We start from the raw sequence: 20,400 nt of genomic DNA, 5'->3' as shown, positions 1-20,400 counted from the left end.
TCTCCTTTAGGAAGCCTCCTAACACCTTTCACTAACACCTTTAGGAAGTCTCCTGACACCTTTCCTTATCTCCTTTAGGAAGCCTCCTAACACCTTTCACTAACACCTTTAGGAAGTCTCCTGACACCTTTCCTTATCTCCTTTAGGAAGCCTCCTAACACCTTTCCTTAACTCCTTCAGGAAGCCTCCTAACACCTTTCACTAACTCCTTTAGGAAGCCTCCTAACACCTTTCACTAACTCCTTTAGGAAGTCTCCTGACACCTTTCCTTATCTCCTTTAGGAAGCCTCCTAACACCTTTCCTTATCTCCTTTAGGAAGCCTCCTAACACCTCCTCTGACATGCTGATTATTCTCCTTATTGAATACAAGGCTGTTAAGTGCAGGAGCAGACTGAGTGTCAGGAGGCACTGAGCTTGTCTATTTGGTGTGGAGGTGTCACTTTCATTTATTTTTGAAGGCCAGACTGTCGCACTGAAACATATAATATTGGAAGAGAACAAATCTTGTTTATTTATTAGACTTTATTTTCATTGTCCAAATTTGCTGTATTGAGTATCAAACTGAGTAGGTGTATTATACTATCTATTGTTTTTCTTAAGGTTTTAGTAAGAGGCATAACATTAAGAATTATAATTATATAATGTTAAAACCTGTCATTTTTGCATTTTAATCATCTGATATTCAAAAGTGAATAACTTTTGTCCCATTATTTGTCTTGTTGTTACATGTCAGAAAGTTGTTACTGAAAGAACCAGTTCAATTGCCAGACAACCTCAGTAAATACATTTTTTATCACAATCAAATGGATTTTCACTAATATAAACATATTAAAACGTGCACCTGTGTGTGCTACTAAATTTGTCTTTGTGCTTCTGAAATATATAGCTTGCTAGTAAGTGTCCAGTCCTGTGATGACAGAATCATTCTGCTTTAAGTCTCAAGCCATTTTGCTCTGGAGAAAGAAGGACAAGCAGTTTTTGACATTTCTGCTTAAACTAATTACGGATCTGTCAGGTTTCCAACATGTGTCCCCCCCAATGTTAAACTCATTCCTACGCCCTTGTACACACCCCTGTTCAAATGCCAGCTTTATGTGATGTAAACAAATGACACCAAGATAAATAATTGTACAACTTTTTCCACCTTTAATGTGACCTGTAACCTGTACAACGCAAATGAAAAACAAACTGAAACCTTTCAGGGAGGGGATGTAAAAATAAACAACTGAGATATTGAGGTTGCACAAGTGTTGCACACCCTCGTATGACGAGGGATGTGGCTATGTTCATTTCTGTTTTTATTCTTTTGCTAATCTTGGAGAGAAACAGCATTCTCGCAAAGCTAAAAGGACGTTATAAAAATAGTCTTTGATTTTTAATGTAGTGTGCATGTGTTGAGTTGACATTAATTCCATGGTTTTCTCTGAATATCATTACAACCTTCAGTCTTAAGTCGAAAAACAATGCGATTAATCGTAATTAATTACAGAAAATCTTGCAATTAATTAGTTGATTTTTTTTAATTGATTGACAGGACTAGTAAATAGCAAATAAAGTAAGAGAGAGAACGTCTCCTTGTTTAACACTGCTGTGGATATTTTGTTGTTGTTGTCAGTGCTGTTAGGAATAAAGTGTTAAAACAAGGTTATTTGTCAGTAGTATCTTATTTAAGGCCCCAAGGCACAGAATCATACACAGTGCAGTAAGCTGTTTGCAAGATCTAGTGTGCGACTCACAAGTTGCGCCTGTGGGTCTTACCAAACCAGTAGGGGAAGGAGGGGTGGGGGCACACACAATAGGACTGTTGAGGGTGTAGCAACAACAAGTCGTTCACGGGAACTGCGTTTAATTCTCACACATATAAGGCTTCGCTGGAAGAGGGAGTGAACGGAGAGCCAGGGAACTAGGAAGCCTATGATAACAGAATATAATGCATTTATTAATGGTCTTTTATATTGCAAAACCAAACCAGTCCAGTTTCCTGGACTTATCTCATCTGTCTGGAAACGCAGATAAAGCACAGAGGGATCAGGGAGCCTACATCTATCATCTATCATACTTCTAATAGGCTGCCCAACTCTATGCACGAGGTCATGAGAGGTCAAAACTTTCAATTCAGCGCATGTTTTCAGGTCCAAATGTGGTGCCACAATGCAATCAACCACTGCTTTACCCCTTAATGATATGGATGTGAAATTATCATTTGCAGGGCTTATCCTTCCATTCAAAACACAGCATTTTGAATCTTTAACCCTGGGTATCTGCCGCACAAACTAACGATAATAGATGAGCAAAGAACAGATCGGCATTACGACCCTATGTAGAAGTTTCTGGAGATAAATAACAGGAAACTATAATAAATTAATACTGTTACACAATACGCTCAAAGCGCACAGACTGAATTCTATCATGCGTCTTATCAATAACTTTCATAGAGAAATTGTCCCGAAACTGTTTCTGACGAAAATACCAACACTCTAGAGCAGTCATTCTCAAAGTGTGGTACGTGTACCACTAGTGGTACTTGGGGCTCCCTCTAGTGGTACGCCAAAGGATCACTGAAATAAATATAAAAGCGCTGACATCAACAGTTATTCATGGTAGCAGGCAAGAACTGATGGCAAGAGGTGGAGGTTTTTAACCCTTTGGGCCCTAAAGCTCATTTTGACTGTTACCTTCATATTTCACTATATAAAGGGTCTTTCTTGAATATTTGGTCCCGGCGCCTGAACTAATCAGTAGCGGGTCCCAGGCTGTGCCAGTCGGCTGATGGTGGGCACAGGGGGGCATCTCCGCCTATACAGCTCCGGACAACGTTTCTGAACATGAATTTCCAAGAGTTCCTCCCCTGTACCATGAATAACGACATATACAATCGAGTTCAAGTTTTTATGTGAAAACGGTTATTCAGCGGTGCTTTCTGTGGACTGACCCCGACAAAGGGACCTCATTTCTGGGTTCACGTCACGACAACTCACGGTAGAGCGTTTATACCCTAACTTAGTGCAGCTGAAAACACGGGATTCAGCAGCTCTGTGAGAAAAGGCCTATCTGAGCTCATTCTGGTGAAAAAAGTGAAGTATTTTGTGTGTAAAATGACTTTTCACGTCGAGTCCCAGAGGTTAGCGGGTCGCTAAGCGTAGCATTACGGGCGATCGTGACACGAAGTGCCGCCACTGCCATCACGCTGCCGTCACGCTGCCGTCACGCTGCTGCAACGCTGCTGTAACGCCACCGTAACTCTGCCGTAACGTAACTCTGCCGTAACGTAACTCTGCCGTAACGTAACGCTGCCGTAACGTAATGCTGCCGTAACTCTGCCGTAACGTAACTCTGCCGTAACGTAACTCTGCCGTAACGTAACTCTGCCGTAACGTAACTCTGCCGTAACGTAACGCTGCCGTAACTCTGCCGTAACGTAACTCTGCCGTAACGTAATGCTGCCGTAACTCTGCCGTAACACCGCCGTAACACCGCCGTAACACCGCCGTAACACCGCCGTAACGCCGCCGTAGCGCTGCCGTAATGGCCGCCATGTTTCATTTTCGATTGGCCCAAGCGGGGCCATGTGACACGAGAAGGGAGGGGGGGATCCCAGATCTATAGTAGAATGATAGAGAGACATTCGCTAGAATCCATTGATCTTTTTTATCATAGTTTTATTCTTAATCTTATTGTTCTTCCTCTGTGTGTGTGTGTGTGTGTGTGTGTGTGTGTGTGTGTGTGTGTGTGTGTGTGTGTGTGTGTGTGTGTGTGTGTGTGTGTGTGTGTGTGTGTGTGTGTGTGTGTGTGTGTGTGTGTGTGTGTGTGTGTGGCAGCCTGTTTTGATTTTTTTTAATCAAGTACTTTACATTCTTTACTTAACATTTAAGTACAGTACAGTTTTATTTAATCTTTAAGAACAGATTTTTTTTTTTTTTTTTTTTTCATGTTAGTATGTTTATTTAACTTTTCTGTTCAATATATTTGAATTGAATCATTATTTAAGTACAGTCTTGTATTTTCCTATATTAATCCTAAACTTCTTTAGGAGTAAAACCTCTGCCTTGTTTTTGATGAATGCTGAGGTTTACTAGGCTGCTGTATAGTGTTGGTCATTATGGTGGTACCAAGTACTTTCTGGGTGGTACTTGGTGTAAAAAGTTTGAGAACCACTGATCTCAATCAGGGGTCTCAAACTCAATGTCCTCGGGGGTAACTGGAGGCAGAGTCTGGGTGAGGCTGGGGGCATCAGGGATTCCACAAAAAAAGTTGTACAAAAAATCCTCAAATGTCATTCTTACCAGTTTTACTGATTTCTTCTGAACATGTTAGTCCTGAACATGAATGGAACACTGAATGAAGATCATGAACGGTTCTTTTGAACATGGTTCCTCTTGCCTACACTTCTTATCACATATCTGAGCCACATTTGACACACTCAATATGTCTAGAACAGAGGTCAGCAACCCGCAGTCAACTCTCAATTAATACTGATATTTGTGGGAATCTAGTTTCATGATCAATGTATAGTGGAATGTGGCACATCAACTCAAAAGAACAGTAAATCACATCAGTCTTTGGTGATCTTTAAACTTTCAAGCAAAGTTAAATAAACACAAGTGGAATCTCTTTAATGAATTATGTGAATGGTATAATCTTTTACTTTGACACTCACAAATCATTAAGAGCACCATGGCAGGAGGCCCCCCCACACAAACCTCTCCTCACTCCTGGTTTCCCTCCCACAACTAATGAACCAAACTAAAGTAGATGAATTAACTAACAACATGAACAAAGCAACAAAAACACAACACAACACAACCATTACCAACACTACAAACCTAATATAACCCCAACAACAGCTAAAACGCGACAGACAGAAACTCCCATGATGCACTGCAGCGATCCGCTCCGTGCTGCGAGTTGGAGACCCCTGCAGGTAAACCCATTGAGTTCAGATATATGGTTAGATAAATGAGTCAATCATTCAAAGAAATCACGTCTGGCTCAAGTGAGAAGAGGAGATGCACTCTAAGTTTATAATTATTTAGCGTACAGTCAGACTGGGCATGTTCTTGTCACACCCGTGGCCCACATCCAGCAGAATCTGCTTCAGTCTCCCGTTACTGGCCTAACAGTCGTCCTTGGAGGCAGGGACGTCTCTGAGAAGACTCCTACCGTTCATCTCCATCAGCCGTTCCGCGTGGGATTTTGCAGACGATAGAATCACTGCAGTAGTTGTCGCTGCTTCCTCCGAAGCACCGCCACTTTGTCCTGTACTGTCTCGAGCTCCACTTTGACCACTCCAGGGTGCCGTCCCCGCGCCCTCAGGCGCCCTGTGGCTACTTGCTGCAGTACTGGGTCGCAGTGCAACCCCTCGCGCAGCAGGTGATTCACTTTGGCCTCCAGGTCTTCATCCTCCGTCTGAGGCAGCCTGACTGGTGAAACATCCCCATCAAAAGGCTTGCCGCATTTTGTTCCATTTTGGATTCAATCAGTTCCCTTCTGGAGCTCTAAATGCTTCCTTCCAAATCCAACTTCTGGCGCATTTCTTGTGACACTTTCTTCAACTCACACTTAAACGCAGCCTGTCCATCAGAGATCAGTCTCTCGAGACATTCACGGAGATAATTCATTTTCACATCCATTTGTGCGAGCCTTTTAGTTGGTATATCATCCATTGTGGTCTGCATTCGATCCATTCTGAGTGTGCGCTGTTCATTGATCAGAGTGGCCTGATCCAAACAACTGCTCTTGGTTTTAAACAAGCTGGTCACTCACATTGTTTTTCTGTGTTGTTGTTGAACTTTCCTGAGCCGCTCCTGAAATATTTCTTTTGCTCCTGAAGAGTTTTCCCTTCCCCGGCTGGGAGTATCCCTCCATCCATCTCCTCCCTCTTCTCCGTCTCCGGGTGGTGGTGGTGTCAGTCTGAGCTCCGTCACCCAGATCACATTGACCCATTAAGAACCTTCCTGCAGGTGGAGAGCCCACAGGAAGGTGGAGAGCCCACAGGAAGGTGGAGAGCCCACAGGAAGGTGGAGAGCCCACAGGAAGGTGGCGCCCGGCATGGTACATGAACCCTCTACCTTGAGACTAAGAGTCTCATGCTCTACCTACTGAGCTGGACGGGGGACATGAACCCTCTACCTTGAGACTGAGAGTCTCATGCTCTACCTACTGAGCTGGACGGGGGACATGAACCCTCTACCTTGAGACTGAGAGTCTCATGCTCTACCTACTTAGCTGGACGGGGGACATGAACCCTCTACCTTGAGACTGAGAGTCTCATGCTCTACCTACTGAGCTGGCTGAGGGACATGAACCCTCTACTTAGAGACTGAGAGTCTCATGCTCTACCTACTGAGCTGGACGGGGGACATGAACCCTCTACCTTGAGACTGAGAGTCTCATGCTCTACCTACTGAGCTGGCCGGGGGACATGAACCCTCTACCTTGAGACTGAGAGTCTCATGCTCTACCTACTGAGCTGGACGGGGGACATGAACCCTCTACCTAGAGACTGAGAGTCTCATGCTCTACCTACTGAGCTGGACGGGGGACATGAACCCTCTACCTTGAGACTGAGAGTCTCATGCTCTACCTACTGAGCTGGACGGGGGACATGAACCCTCTACCTTGAGACTGAGAGTCTCATGCTCTACCTACTGAGCTGGACGGGGGACATGAACCCTCTACCTTGAGACTGAGAGTCTCATGCTCTACCTACTGAGCTGGACGGGGGACATGAACCCTCTACCTTGAGACTGAGAGTCTCATGCTCTACCTACTGAGCTGGACGGGGGACATGAACCCTCTACCTTGAGACTGAGAGTCTCATGCTCTACCTACTGAGCTGGCTGAGGGACATGAACCCTCTACCTTGAGACTGAGAGTCTCATGCTCTACCTACTGAGCTGGCTGAGGGACATGAACCCTCTACCTTGAGACTGAGAGTCTCATGCTCTACCTACTGAGCTGGCTGAGGGACATGAACCCTCTACCTTGAGACTGAGAGTCTCATGCTCTACCTACTGAGCTGGACGGGGGACATGAACCCTCTACCTAGAGACTGAGAGTCTCATGCTCTACCTACTGAGCTGGACGGGGGACATGAACCCTCTACCTAGAGACTGAGAGTCTCATGCTCTACCTACTGAGCTGGACGGGGGACATGAACCCTCTACCTAGAGACTGAGAGTCTCATGCTCTACCTACTGAGCTGGACGGGGGACATGAACCCTCTACCTTGAGACTGAGAGTCTCATGCTCTACCTACTGAGCTGGCCGGGGGACATGAACCCTCTACCTTGAGACTGAGAGTCTCATGCTCTACCTACTGAGCTGGCCGGGGGACATGAACCCTCTACCTTGAGACTGAGAGTCTCATGCTCTACCTACTGAGCTGGACGGGGGACATGAACCCTCTACCTAGAGACTGAGAGTCTCATGCTCTACCTACTGAGCTGGACGGGGGACATGAACCCTCTACCTTGAGACTGAGAGTCTCATGCTCTACCTACTGAGCTGGCCGGGGGACATGAACCCTCTACCTTGAGACTGAGAGTCTCATGCTCTACCTACTGAGCTGGCTGAGGGACATGAACCCTCTACTTAGAGACTGAGAGTCTCATGCTCTACCTACTGAGCTGGACGGGGGACATGAACCCTCTACCTTGAGACTGAGAGTCTCATGCTCTACCTACTGAGCTGGACGGGGGACATGAACCCTCTACCTTGAGACTGAGAGTCTCATGCTCTACCTACTGAGCTGGACGGGGGACATGAACCCTCTACCTTGAGACTGAGAGTCTCATGCTCTACCTACTGAGCTGGCTGAGGGACATGAACCCTCTACTTAGAGACTGAGAGTCTCATGCTCTACCTACTGAGCTGGACGGGGGACATGAACCCTCTACCTTGAGACTGAGAGTCTCATGCTCTACCTACTGAGCTGGCCGGGGGACATGAACCCTCTACCTTGAGACTGAGAGTCTCATGCTCTACCTACTGAGCTGGCCGGGGGACATGAACCCTCTACCTAGAGACTGAGAGTCTCATGCTCTACCTACTGAGCTGGCTGAGGGACATGAACCCTCTACCTTGAGACTGAGAGTCTCATGCTCTACCTACTGAGCTGGACGGGGGACATGAACCCTCTACCTAGAGACTGAGAATCTCATGCTCTACCTACTGAGCTGGACGGGGGACATGAACCCTCTACCTAGAGACTGAGAGTCTCATGCTCTACCTACTGAGCTGGCCGGGGGACATGAACCCTCTACCTTGAGACTGAGAGTCTCATGCTCTACCTACTGAGCTGGACGGGGGACATGAACCCTCTACCTTGAGACTGAGAGTCTCATGCTCTACCTACTGAGCTGGCCGGGGGACATGAACCCTCTACCTTGAGACTGAGAGTCTCATGCTCTACCTACTGAGCTGGCCGGGGGACATGAACCCTCTACCTTGAGACTGAGAGTCTCATGCTCTACCTACTGAGCTGGCCGGGGGACATGAACCCTCTACCTTGAGACTGAGAGTCTCATGCTCTACCTACTGAGCTGGCCGGGGGACATGAACCCTCTACCTAGAGACTGAGAGTCTCATGCTCTACCTACTGAGCTGGACGGGGGACATGAACCCTCTACCTTGAGACTGAGAGTCTCATGCTCTACCTACTGAGCTGGCCGGGGGACATGAACCCTCTACCTTGAGACTGAGAGTCTCATGCTCTACCTACTGAGCTGGCCGGGGGACATGAACCCTCTACCTTGAGACTGAGAGTCTCATGCTCTACCTACTGAGCTGGCCGGGGGACATGAACCCTCTACCTAGAGACTGAGAGTCTCATGCTCTACCTACTGAGCTGGCCGGGGGACATGAACCCTCTACCTAGAGACTGAGAGTCTCATGCTCTACCTACTGAGCTGGACGGGGGACATGAACCCTCTACCTTGAGACTGAGAGTCTCATGCTCTACCTACTGAGCTGGATGGGGGACATGAACCCTCTACCTTGAGACTGAGAGTCTCATGCTCTACCTACTGAGCTGGACGGGGGACATGAACCCTCTACCTTGAGACTGAGAGTCTCATGCTCTACCTACTGAGCTGGACGGGGGACATGAACCCTCTACCTTGAGACTGAGAGTCTCATGCTCTACCTACTGAGCTGGACGGGGGACATGAACCCTCTACCTTGAGACTGAGAGTCTCATGCTCTACCTACTGAGCTGGCTGAGGGACATGAACCCTCTACCTTGAGACTGAGAGTCTCATGCTCTACCTACTGAGCTGGCTGAGGGACATGAACCCTCTACCTTGAGACTGAGAGTCTCATGCTCTACCTACTGAGCTGGCTGAGGGACATGAACCCTCTACCTTGAGACTGAGAGTCTCATGCTCTACCTACTGAGCTGGACGGGGGACATGAACCCTCTACCTAGAGACTGAGAATCTCATGCTCTACCTACTGAGCTGGACGGGGGACATGAACCCTCTACCTAGAGACTGAGAGTCTCATGCTCTACCTACTGAGCTGGCCGGGGGACATGAACCCTCTACCTTGAGACTGAGAGTCTCATGCTCTACCTACTGAGCTGGACGGGGGACATGAACCCTCTACCTTGAGACTGAGAGTCTCATGCTCTACCTACTGAGCTGGCCGGGGGACATGAACCCTCTACCTTGAGACTGAGAGTCTCATGCTCTACCTACTGAGCTGGCCGGGGGACATGAACCCTCTACCTTGAGACTGAGAGTCTCATGCTCTACCTACTGAGCTGGCCGGGGGACATGAACCCTCTACCTTGAGACTGAGAGTCTCATGCTCTACCTACTGAGCTGGCCGGGGGACATGAACCCTCTACCTAGAGACTGAGAGTCTCATGCTCTACCTACTGAGCTGGACGGGGGACATGAACCCTCTACCTTGAGACTGAGAGTCTCATGCTCTACCTACTGAGCTGGCCGGGGGACATGAACCCTCTACCTTGAGACTGAGAGTCTCATGCTCTACCTACTGAGCTGGCCGGGGGACATGAACCCTCTACCTTGAGACTGAGAGTCTCATGCTCTACCTACTGAGCTGGCCGGAGGCTCCGCTGTTAGTAAATTTTCTTTTTTTGATAAACTGAACTGCATTTTCTTATGCATTTTTTTTATTGGGACTATTGAAGTTTGAAAAGACAAATGCAGCATTTTCTTTTAGAAATCAGTGTTCTGTGTTTGCTTTGTTTTGATTATTCACATTAGTAGAGTGTACATTTAATGTGTATTACCTTGTGTATGCTGATGTGTGTGTGTGTGTGTGTGTGTGTGTGTGTGTGTGGGGAGGGTTCAAAATATGATGGCTTGTGTAAAACACATTAACTGTGTCGTACCGTTTGTTTGTCTTGTTTTAACATCACCTGCTGCTGACGGCTTGTGGTAGAAGTCACCAGTTAACAGGGGCACCAGTGAAACCGAAACAGCCGACAGTGAAGCCCAATCGTAATGATCCACATTTTGCAATATTATTAATATTGATATAGTAGAGGTGAGGTGAGTAAGGCAGAGTAGGAACTGGTGGTACAGCGCAAGAAGTCATTAAAGGAGCAAAGCTGCACACTTTCCTGGCCCTCAGAAGAGTTTGGCTGACTGTTTAATCTATGTTAACACTGCGGCAGTACAATACATAGAGAACAAGACACGAATGCCAACTGACATTCTCGCTCGGGTGTTCAAGGCTGCTTCCAGCTTTTGTTCAGGTTGTTTTTAAATCAGTGAAGTTGTGTAAACTCTGTGTTGTTTCCAGGCCTGCTGCAGATCTCAGACGGCCGTGTCGGCGTGCTGCTCCTGGCTGGAGGTCAGGGGACTCGTCTCGGCGTTCACTACCCCAAAGGGATGTATGACGTTGGGCTGCCAAGCGGCAAAACCTTGTACCAGATTCAAGCAGAGCGCATTCACAGAGTGCAGGAGCTGGCAGACAGCCAGCAGGGCTCCAAATGCTCCATCCCATGGTAGGATGTTCCTACATATCCCACATGTGGAGGAAATATATTCAGATGTTTGATAAAGTAGAAATAGTTGTTTATGTTACGTCCTAACGTTCTCTTCTTGTCTGTGTGACGGCTCCTCTTCAGGTACATAATGACCAGTGAGTTCACACTGGCTCCCACTGAGATGTTCTTTAAGGAGAACGACTACTTTGGTCTGGAGCAATCAAACATCATCATGTTTGAGCAGAGGATGATCCCAACTGTGACCTTCGATGGAAAAGTCCTCCTGCAGGACAAAGGGAAGATTGCTATGGCCCCAGGTAATCAGACAAACCAGAACATTTGAATGCTTGATTTATTTCCAAAAGTGTGTGTTTCACGTAATGTTGCATTTGTTATCTCCTGTCAGATGGTAATGGGGGGCTGTACCAGGCCCTGGTGGACAATAAGGTGCTGGAGGACATGAAGGAGAGGGGAGTCGAGTACCTGCACGTTTACTGTGTGGACAACATCCTAGTCAAGATGGCCGACCCAGTGTTTATTGGCTTCTGTGTGAGCAAAGGAGCGGACTGCGGGGCCAAGGTGGGGTTTTATCCTATCGCATCGTATCACACAGCCAATCAAGTTTGAATTAAACTTCTCTGCTTATTTTGTCCAATTGGGCCCAAGCGCTCCAAAAGGGTCCCAGTCTATCGAGACAGAGTGAAAAAAAGACTTTGACATCAAATTAAAGCTGAAGTTCAGTTTCAAAGAGTTCTCTGTTGTTACTGAGCCAGCTGGACTTTGGCTCTTCAGTCTCTCTGTAGTTTCTTCATGTGTGAAAACACATTTTTATTCAATAGTAGTTTTGTTGCAGAAGATTAAATCTTTCAACGAGACTCAAAGTGACAAATGTGATTGTTATTGTCATAAAATAGTTTGACAAGTTAAATATTTGTACTCTGTCTTTCACTGCAGCTGATTCATGATGAGTTTCTGCAGAGTTCAGAAAGTTTTGGAGGAAAAAAACGAGTTCAACTCAACATTTAAAGATTTGATTTTACTTGAAATGATGTAGGTTTACCTGTGTGATTGATACTGTATTTAGGGAAAAAAGTTCCAATAAGCCTGATGGGCATCCCCTCTGTACAATCACAATATTAAAAGAAAACTAGAAAATTCCAGAGGAAATATTTTGTGTCTGCCTGCTGCTGCCGACCAATGTTACATGTTAGCATGTTCATATCGCTTGAGTTAGCATGTTAGCAAAACACACATTAGCATTTTTCAGCGAGGGCTGGTCCTGCAAATTAGCTCGTGATCTGTAACCCTACGCCCCCCTTTAGGTCATCCCCCAAACATCAGCTTAATTGAACAAACTTTGTTAGCATGCTAACTAGCTTGCTTGGCTAGTATCTGTTATCTACCTGAAAATCACGGAGGATACTCCCCAGGTGTCCCTCACCTGGAATCTGGTCTCATTTCACATGCTAATCTGCTAAGCTAACTATCCTAGCATTAGCATTAAAAAGCATACTATGTTCATATAGCTTGAGTGAGTTAACATAGCACACATTAGCGTTTTTCAGCTGGGGTTGGTCCTGTAACCCTAACCCCGGGGTGGGGTCAAAAGTGAGCGGGACCCGGCTAATCAGCTAGTGATCCATTACCCTAGCGCCCCCTTTAAGGCCACCCCCCAAATATCAGCTTAATTGAACGCTCATGCTCTGAACTGCTCCGCGAGGTAACTCTGCTAAATCCTTCAATTTATGCAACAAAACGCTCCGAAGTACGATTGCAGAGTTCGGTATTGATCCATGATTCCTGGACCTGGAAAACCGACAAAGGATAAAACAAAGAAAACTACGCAAACCAAGTTGTTGGTGATTAGCAGCAAAGGTAGTGCTACTGAAGCTAACGCTCCCAAAGCTAGCGCAGGTGGCGCACGCGGCCCTGCGAGCAGTGAAAACATGGAGGAGAGACTGCAGCGTGCCATACCAGAGAATTTGCAAGTGTTCAAATCAAACTCGAAAACACGCAAACGGAACTCTGTGACAAGCTGGAAGGTGCTGGAAGGTGCTGGAAGGTGCTGTGGCCAAGTTTTCCAATAAAACAGATGAAGCTGTGGCAGAAAAAACTCTCTGACTGCGTGGGAAGAGTCGGTCAGGCAGAGAAACGCATTTCAGATATAGAGGATGAGCACGCTGTCATCGAGGCCGCCATAACAAGCTTGGAAAATAAAAATAAAACCATGGAGGACAAACGGGTAGATTTGGAAACTCGATCCCGGTCGGTGTTCCAGAAGGTGAGGAGGACGTGGACACCTGTGGATTTCTGGATAAACTGCTGGGTAAACTGGACCTGAACACATCACAGAGCCCTATAGTGATTGAGGGAGTGCACCGCACTGGACCAAAGAGAAAGCCTGAGGAATCTCCAAGAACTCTAATGATGTGTTTTCTCAACTATAAGCAGAAGGACATGGTGCTCAGGGCCGCAAGATTGAAAAAGGATATTTTGTACAAAAACAAAAGAGTGAGATTCTTTGAGGACATCGTCACAGAGGTGCACAAACAACAGAAGAAGTTTAAAGAGGTACGGCAACAACTCTGAAAGATGGAATTCATTGTTCTTTTGAATATTGTGTTTTGTGTTCTGGTTTGTCCGCCCTCTCAGACATGATCAAGCATTGGATATTAATATACATGGTGAGTAAATGACATTAAATGTACTACTTGGAATTGTAGAGGCTTAAAAGGAAGTAAAAAGATAAACAAGTAATGAACAAAGTCAAAGATTTGGAAAATAGTTTTTCTGCAGGTGACACACTCCTTAGGAAAACATCGAGGTCGGCAGGAGGTGGCAGGGATCTCGATATGCAGGACCATACTGTATTTCGTGGTCTCCACTTTGATATGAAAGTATAATATTAGTGCGGCCAGAAAGGAGATTGGACCTCCGACGTTGCCGCAGCTCTGGTACTTCCGACCATCTACAAATGCCATGATTGAGCAGAAAAAGAAAGGCCACTGCTACAGGTTGCAGCAATTACCCAAAATATGACAATGTGTTGTCTGTTGACATGAAATGCATCAACAGACTCAAAGCACAGGAGATTTTGCGCTTTTACAGAGGAAATAGAAAGAAACAACGTCAAGACCACTTTATATTAGAGGCACATAATGTAAAAGAAGAACTCAAGATGTTGAGCTTATCTTTTAAGCCTGATGTTAATTGCACAGACTTTTATTTTGACAGAACAAGCAACTGGTATACCATAGCAGGACCAGATTACACACAAAATCATCTTCACTCCCGGTTGCCAACTTGCAACTAATAAACTAAACTAAACTAGATGAACTAACTAACTACATGAAGTAAGCAACAAAAGCACAACAATCATTACCAACACTACAAACCTAATATAACCCCAATAATTACTTCTAAAACACATTGTACAGAAACTCCCATAATGCACTGCAGCGATCAGCTCTGTGACGCTACATTTTATTAAAATGATGGATATATGCAGGATAGTTGTTGTTTGATTCATGAATATTTTGAGTTGAGAGAGCATTTGCCGCTCTCTGTGTGTGAGCATCAGCATGAAGCACTCTCATGCACACACTGGATTTATTGAAATGCCTACAGACGGACGACTGTGGAGCCACAGAGCTGCACAGAGCTGCACAGAGTTGCGGCCGCAATTCCACGCCACTTTTGTTGCTTAATGACGTTAAATCCATTCATTGTTCACAACCGTGCATACATTTTACTGCACTCTCTGTAGTAGGACCACGCAACGCAGTTGGTCTGGGTGCGCTTTGCCTTACCGTACCGTACCGTCCGGCCCACCGCGCTCAGGGATGTACTGCGGTGGAACCAAGGCTCAAGGAGCCGCAGCAGAGGGACCAAAGAGCGTCTGGTGCCAACTTAAAGGCTCACAGAATAAAATTGGTGTAAGACATGAAAAAGATGTTTTCACATCTGAATTGAGGACAGACACAGCAACATTTTGAAATTAAAATCAAGTCTCTGGCTGAAAGTATGGTGAAGTCAGCAGGCATTGAAAACTGAGGGTTTTTCTTTTTGGTTTACACTCAGTTCCCATCCGCTTTAAATAGAAAATTACTCGCAGTTTTTTGCAATTTTTTTGGAAAAGCTTAGCCGTATTGCTAACAAAAATAATAGCACACTATTCCCGAATTTTCTGCACGTTTTGATGTGCTTTGTGTGTACGTGCTCCCACCGCTGTGGGACTAGTAGCTCGGCAAAATCCCTACGGCAGAGGAAAATGAAGATTAAAAATAAACAGGGTCCTAGGAATAGTAATTTTGGCACCTTGCCTCTGAGAGGCAGGCACAAGATAAAGATAGCTGGATGGATCAGAACTCCTGGCGTGAAATATAAAAACTTTAGAAAAGGAGAAGAACGGCGCCACCATCAGAGTCGTTGCATTACGTTATGGAACATGTACCGACGTGAGCATTGTAGCTCCCCATTATGGAACTGTACCGTTGTGCTCGGTACCTCAATGGAGGGCTTACGAAAAATGATAACAACTCGGGACGATTCTTTCAGTACCATCCACTACTTTTGTCAGTGGAGGTAAATGAAAACTTGGACCATACTGTGCTGGCACATACTGTGCAGTGGAAACGAGGCTTTAGACAGGAATTTAAGACAGTCTTGATTTAAGGCAGTCAAGCAGTCTTAAATCATGATGCCTCCGCCATGCTTCAACCTTTAGGTTACAAGAGTGTTCTGATTGTTGGAGCGAGCATTTGTTTCTTCTGTGTCCTGTTTTAGATAATAATTTTTATACTTTAGATCAGGGTCCCGGGTCACCAATGCGGTGCCTGTGGGCACCAGGTCACAACTCACAAATGAGCTGCCTCTAAAATGTTGTTTTATTCTGTTGCTATTCTTTTTTCACCACACTTGCATTTATATAGATTTAAAAATGACCTATCCTAAAAATAAAGTAAATAAAAATATGTTTATTATACATGAAGTTTACTGAACATCACTGGTGACATTTGTAAACAATGATATTCTCAAAGCTTTAAGTGCATTTGGCAAAATAGTCCAATGGTTCAGCACGACACTATGGCTCACCAGCAAAGGGTCGTATCCCTCCCAAAACAGTTAACTCGTGCTTCAAACTAAGTCCCTTTCTCATATAAATAGTCAAGGCCCCCAAACACAAGTTTCTTTCTCAATTGCTTTGGCTCATTGCTTGAAACAGAAATGACATTCTCCAAGCTCTACATGCATTTGACAAAATAGCCTGGATGGTTTAGCACAACACCATGGCTCACCTGCAAAAGGTCGTATCCCTCCCAGAACAGTTAACTTGCGTCAATACTAAGACATTTTCTCATAGTCAATGGCCCCAAAATGCAAAGTCTCTTTGGCATTGTGTAAGCACTGTTGGTCAAAATGTTTATATGTTTTGTCACTGTGGCAGTGGAGCATGGAAATATCACTTATGTCACATTTCAATCTTTGTCCAGACCGTTCACTGACAATGAATGGTTTCTGTAATCGATACCTTTTGCCTAGCGACCAGAAATCAAACTGTATCCAACTGAAAAGAATGATGGACCTCCACTGTCATGGAAATTGTTACTGTATTTTTATTCACAAACATCACAATAAAAAGAAAATGTATACAGCAAAATACCCTGTACTGTAAGCATCAACACAAAAAAAGGAAAATGATCTTGTGGTCGTCTCTCTCTGCTGTCGGTCTGGCCACAGATTTTCATCCACATTCCACCTGATATCCTCCCTTGCGATGCAACGGGGGAAGAATCTACGTGCATGCAGCAACCATCCCCCGCACTGATCTGCTGTGACATTGTCACAGCAAGCATCCATTGCTTCAAGCAGGGACCTCTGGTTCTGAGCCCGATGCTCATACACCCCCCCACCTCCAAGCAGAGAACAATTCCTCTGGAGTAAGGTGGTGGGAGCACCAGTAGCAGTCTTGGGTGAGCAGTGAACCAGGCCCTGACGAGCGGGCCGAGGTGGAAGCTGACATTGTCCCACACAACTACAAACTTTGACAAGTGAGGCCCTACCAAATCTCTCTCATTTTCTGCGATAAGATCTGAATAAAGGTGATCCAAAAATAACAGGAGCTTTTGGATATTGTATGGGCCAAGTGTGGGAATGTGGGTGGCCACACCATTTTCAGAAATGGCAGCACACATTGCTATATTACCCCCAAGCTGGCCTGGGACACCCACTGTGGCCCGGTCGCCAATAAAATAATGGCCACGTCTTATTCCTTTGGCCAGTTTGAAGCCACCTTCAGCCACGAAAACAAGGGTGTGAGGAGTCTCATTCCCCTCCAATGCCATTATTCTCTACGATACAGTACAACAAAATATAAGGTAGAATCATACCATAACAGCAAATTACATAGGGATGTTTTGTGTTCTCCACCAAAAGTTCAATATAGTGGCCTCTGTGCTTTACTATAAATAAGTTATAATGATAGATAACCAGTAACTTACATTTACATACTGAAACCGCAGCTCTTTCACTCAATCAGAGTTTCTCTCAAGTGGTACCCTGTAGAGCTGTTTCATGCTCATCTCATGCTTCGTCAATACCCTCTCTATTGTTGATATGCTGATAGTCTTGATGTTCTGGAATATTAGATTGTCCTGTATTGTGGTATTATGGATCTCTCTTAGTGTGATAGCATTATTTGCCATCACTATATTGCAGATCTCCTGTTCTTGTTCAAGGCTGAGTAGTGTTCTTCTGCCACCAGCACGAGGTTGTCGTCCAATCCTAGACATAGAATTCGCAAATAGACAATATTACCATTCGTATTGTGATGCACTGTCCTGTCCTGTCCTGGTATGCCTTATGGATTTCTCATAGAATGAGTTACCATTTGTGCTGCTGTTTTACTGTTACGTAATGTACTGAAATTCTGCTGTAATGCATTGCTGTACAGTAATTGGAATACTATTCAGTTCAATTCAATTTTATTTGTGAAGCGCTAAATCACATCAACAAACATCTCAGAGCCTCTTACAATGATAGAGAACAACAGAACCCAACTAAACCTTCCAGAACCTCTTACAATGATAGAGAACAACAGAACCCAACTAAACCTTCCAGAACCTCTTACAATGATAGAGAACAACAGAACCCAACTAAACCTTCCAGAACCTCTTACAATGATCGAGAACAACAGAACCCAACTAAACCTTCCAGAGCAGCAGATGGAACAAGCAACAGTGGAAACCAGGAAAAACTCCCTCGCAGGAAGAACAGTTCATAAGAAGTCCCTCTTCAGGAAGAAAGCGTTTACCTACCTAAACTGTACTATCAATACAGTAATTCCATTGTTGAATGAGTACATAGGCCAACCTGTTTTCCCTGCTCAAGGCTTGGATGATAGAAGACACTGTTGATCTGTCCACATTTGACTGAACTTGACGAGCTGCCTCTGCCATTGTGAGGACATGATTGTACCGATTGGTCAACAACTGTAGCCCCAATTTCATCTGGAACGACATGGTGTCTACTCCACCACCACGCACCCTTACTCCTCCTCCTCTTCTTCTTCCTCGAGCAGGCAGTTGGTCATTGTTTACTTGGCCAGGTGCCTCCATGTTCAGAAATTGTATTGATTCTGGTCAAGCTCTATACAGTATGTTTGGCAAAAATCATACTCATGGATAGCACCTGTCAGGTAACTAAACATACCATTTGATTGGTCATTTGAGATGTGTTACACACCCCCTTCATTAGTCAAGTTCTAGATTCACCTGAGTCAATTAATCAATCAGCAAAGATATTCATATCATGTAATGTGATGTTATACATGGTATTATGTTCCTGACTAATTTTGACAATTGAATGAACTCTTGTGCATGTGATGGCTGACACAATGAAATAACGTTGACATGGTTTGGAGAACTCCCTGGCTGGCTCAGTAGGTAGAGCATGAGACTCGCAATCTCAAGGTAGAGGGTTCATGTCCCATGCCAGGCGCCACCTTCCCTTGGGCTCACCACCCGCAGGAAGGTTCTTAATCGGTGCAATGTGATCTGGGTGACAGTGCTCAGACCCATGCTCTTGAAGTCTCTCGAAGAGCTGTCGCAGGTGCAGCAGGTGCTCCTCAGCTGAGGCGCTGGCCACCGGATTATCATCCAGATAGACAAACAGGAAAGGCAGTCCCCTTAACACAGAGTCCATCAACCACTGGAACGTTTGTGCTGCACCTTTAAGCCCGAACGGCATCCTGAGGAACTCAAAAGTCCAAATGGTGTGATGACAGCAGTCTTGGGCACTTGCTGAAGATGGACAGGTACCTGGTGGTAGCCTCTCACCAAATCCACCTTGGAAAAAATTACTTTCCCTGCCAGGTGGACAGAGAAGTCCTGGATGTGTGGGATTGGATCCCGGTCATGCGTTTTGATATTGTTGAGACGCCGAAAGTCCCCACAAGGCCTCCAACTACCATCCGCTTTAGGGACCATATGCCAAGGTGAAGCCCACGGGCAGTCAGAGCACCGCACAATCCCAAGCCATTCCATAGTGGCAAACTCCTCCTTAGCAATCGCCAGCTTAGCAGCATCCAGCCTGCGAGGACGAGCAAAAACCGGCGGGCCAGTCGTGGAGATTTAATGTTCCACACCGTGTTTAACGATGGAGGCTGAGAAGGTAGGGACTGTCAGTTCAGGAGACTCAGCCAGCAGCCGCTAGTACACATCTCCCGTGGCCAAGATATTGCTGAGGGATAACACCCCCCCCCCCTCCCCAACGTGCAGGAGTAAGAGGAGAATGAGACGGCGTCTACAAGCTGGTGGTTTGCCATGTCCACTAATAGTCCATGAGCGCACAGGAAATCATCTCCCAGGATGGACATGGAAACAGCAGCCATGAAAAAATCCCATCTGAACTGACGGCCATTAAAACACACAGACAGGAACCTGGTGCCAAAGGTGCGGATGGGAGTCCCGTTAGCGCCATCCCTTCCCACTGCTCGCGATGTCGGTAGAGGAGGCGGGGATGATGCGCCGCTGTGCGCTGGTATCCATGAGGAAACGCCTCCTGGATAAAGTGTCTTTAATGAACAGCAACTTCCCCGTGTTCCCAGCAGCCACAGAATGCTATGGAGCGCCGGGTCTGGCGTTTCCCGGCACCATGAAAGAGCAGGGCGGCGTGCAGGGCGGCGTGCAGGGCGCTGGGCACTGCTCCTGAAACGCTGGGGGAAGAAACATCGCTCTGGCTGTCCTCTTTGCGCTGTTCCCTCGCCATTGCGATGGCCGCCGGTGTGTCCTCCTGTGGCTGATGTTGAGGCGCCCTGGCCACATGGCATGTACTTCGGACGGGCGTGCTGCAAGCAGAATCCCATCAGCTTCCTACGCCATCCCCGATAGTCCTTAGCCGACATGTTAGTATTTCGTGTCGTCCGCCGTGATGCCTC

At 46.0% G+C, this 20,400-nt stretch overlaps 1 protein-coding gene across 1 annotated transcript in view; it reads left to right on the top strand.

Moving 5' to 3' along the window:
- uap1l1 (UDP-N-acetylglucosamine pyrophosphorylase 1 like 1) overlaps window positions 1-20,400 on the top strand; it is a 46,030-nt gene that overhangs the window by 6,331 nt on the left and 19,299 nt on the right. The window contains exons 2-4 of the mRNA XM_080477529.1: window positions 10,778-10,982; window positions 11,106-11,281; window positions 11,371-11,543. Coding sequence (XP_080333655.1) covers window positions 10,778-10,982; window positions 11,106-11,281; window positions 11,371-11,543 — 554 coding nt within the window. The remainder of the gene's footprint in view (window positions 1-10,777; window positions 10,983-11,105; window positions 11,282-11,370; window positions 11,544-20,400) is intronic.

Source organism: Lipophrys pholis, assembly GCF_963383615.2.
Source record: "Lipophrys pholis genome assembly, chromosome: 12".
Lineage (NCBI taxonomy): Eukaryota > Metazoa > Chordata > Actinopteri > Blenniiformes > Blenniidae > Lipophrys > Lipophrys pholis.
This window is presented reverse-complemented; position numbering and strand designations above follow the sequence as displayed.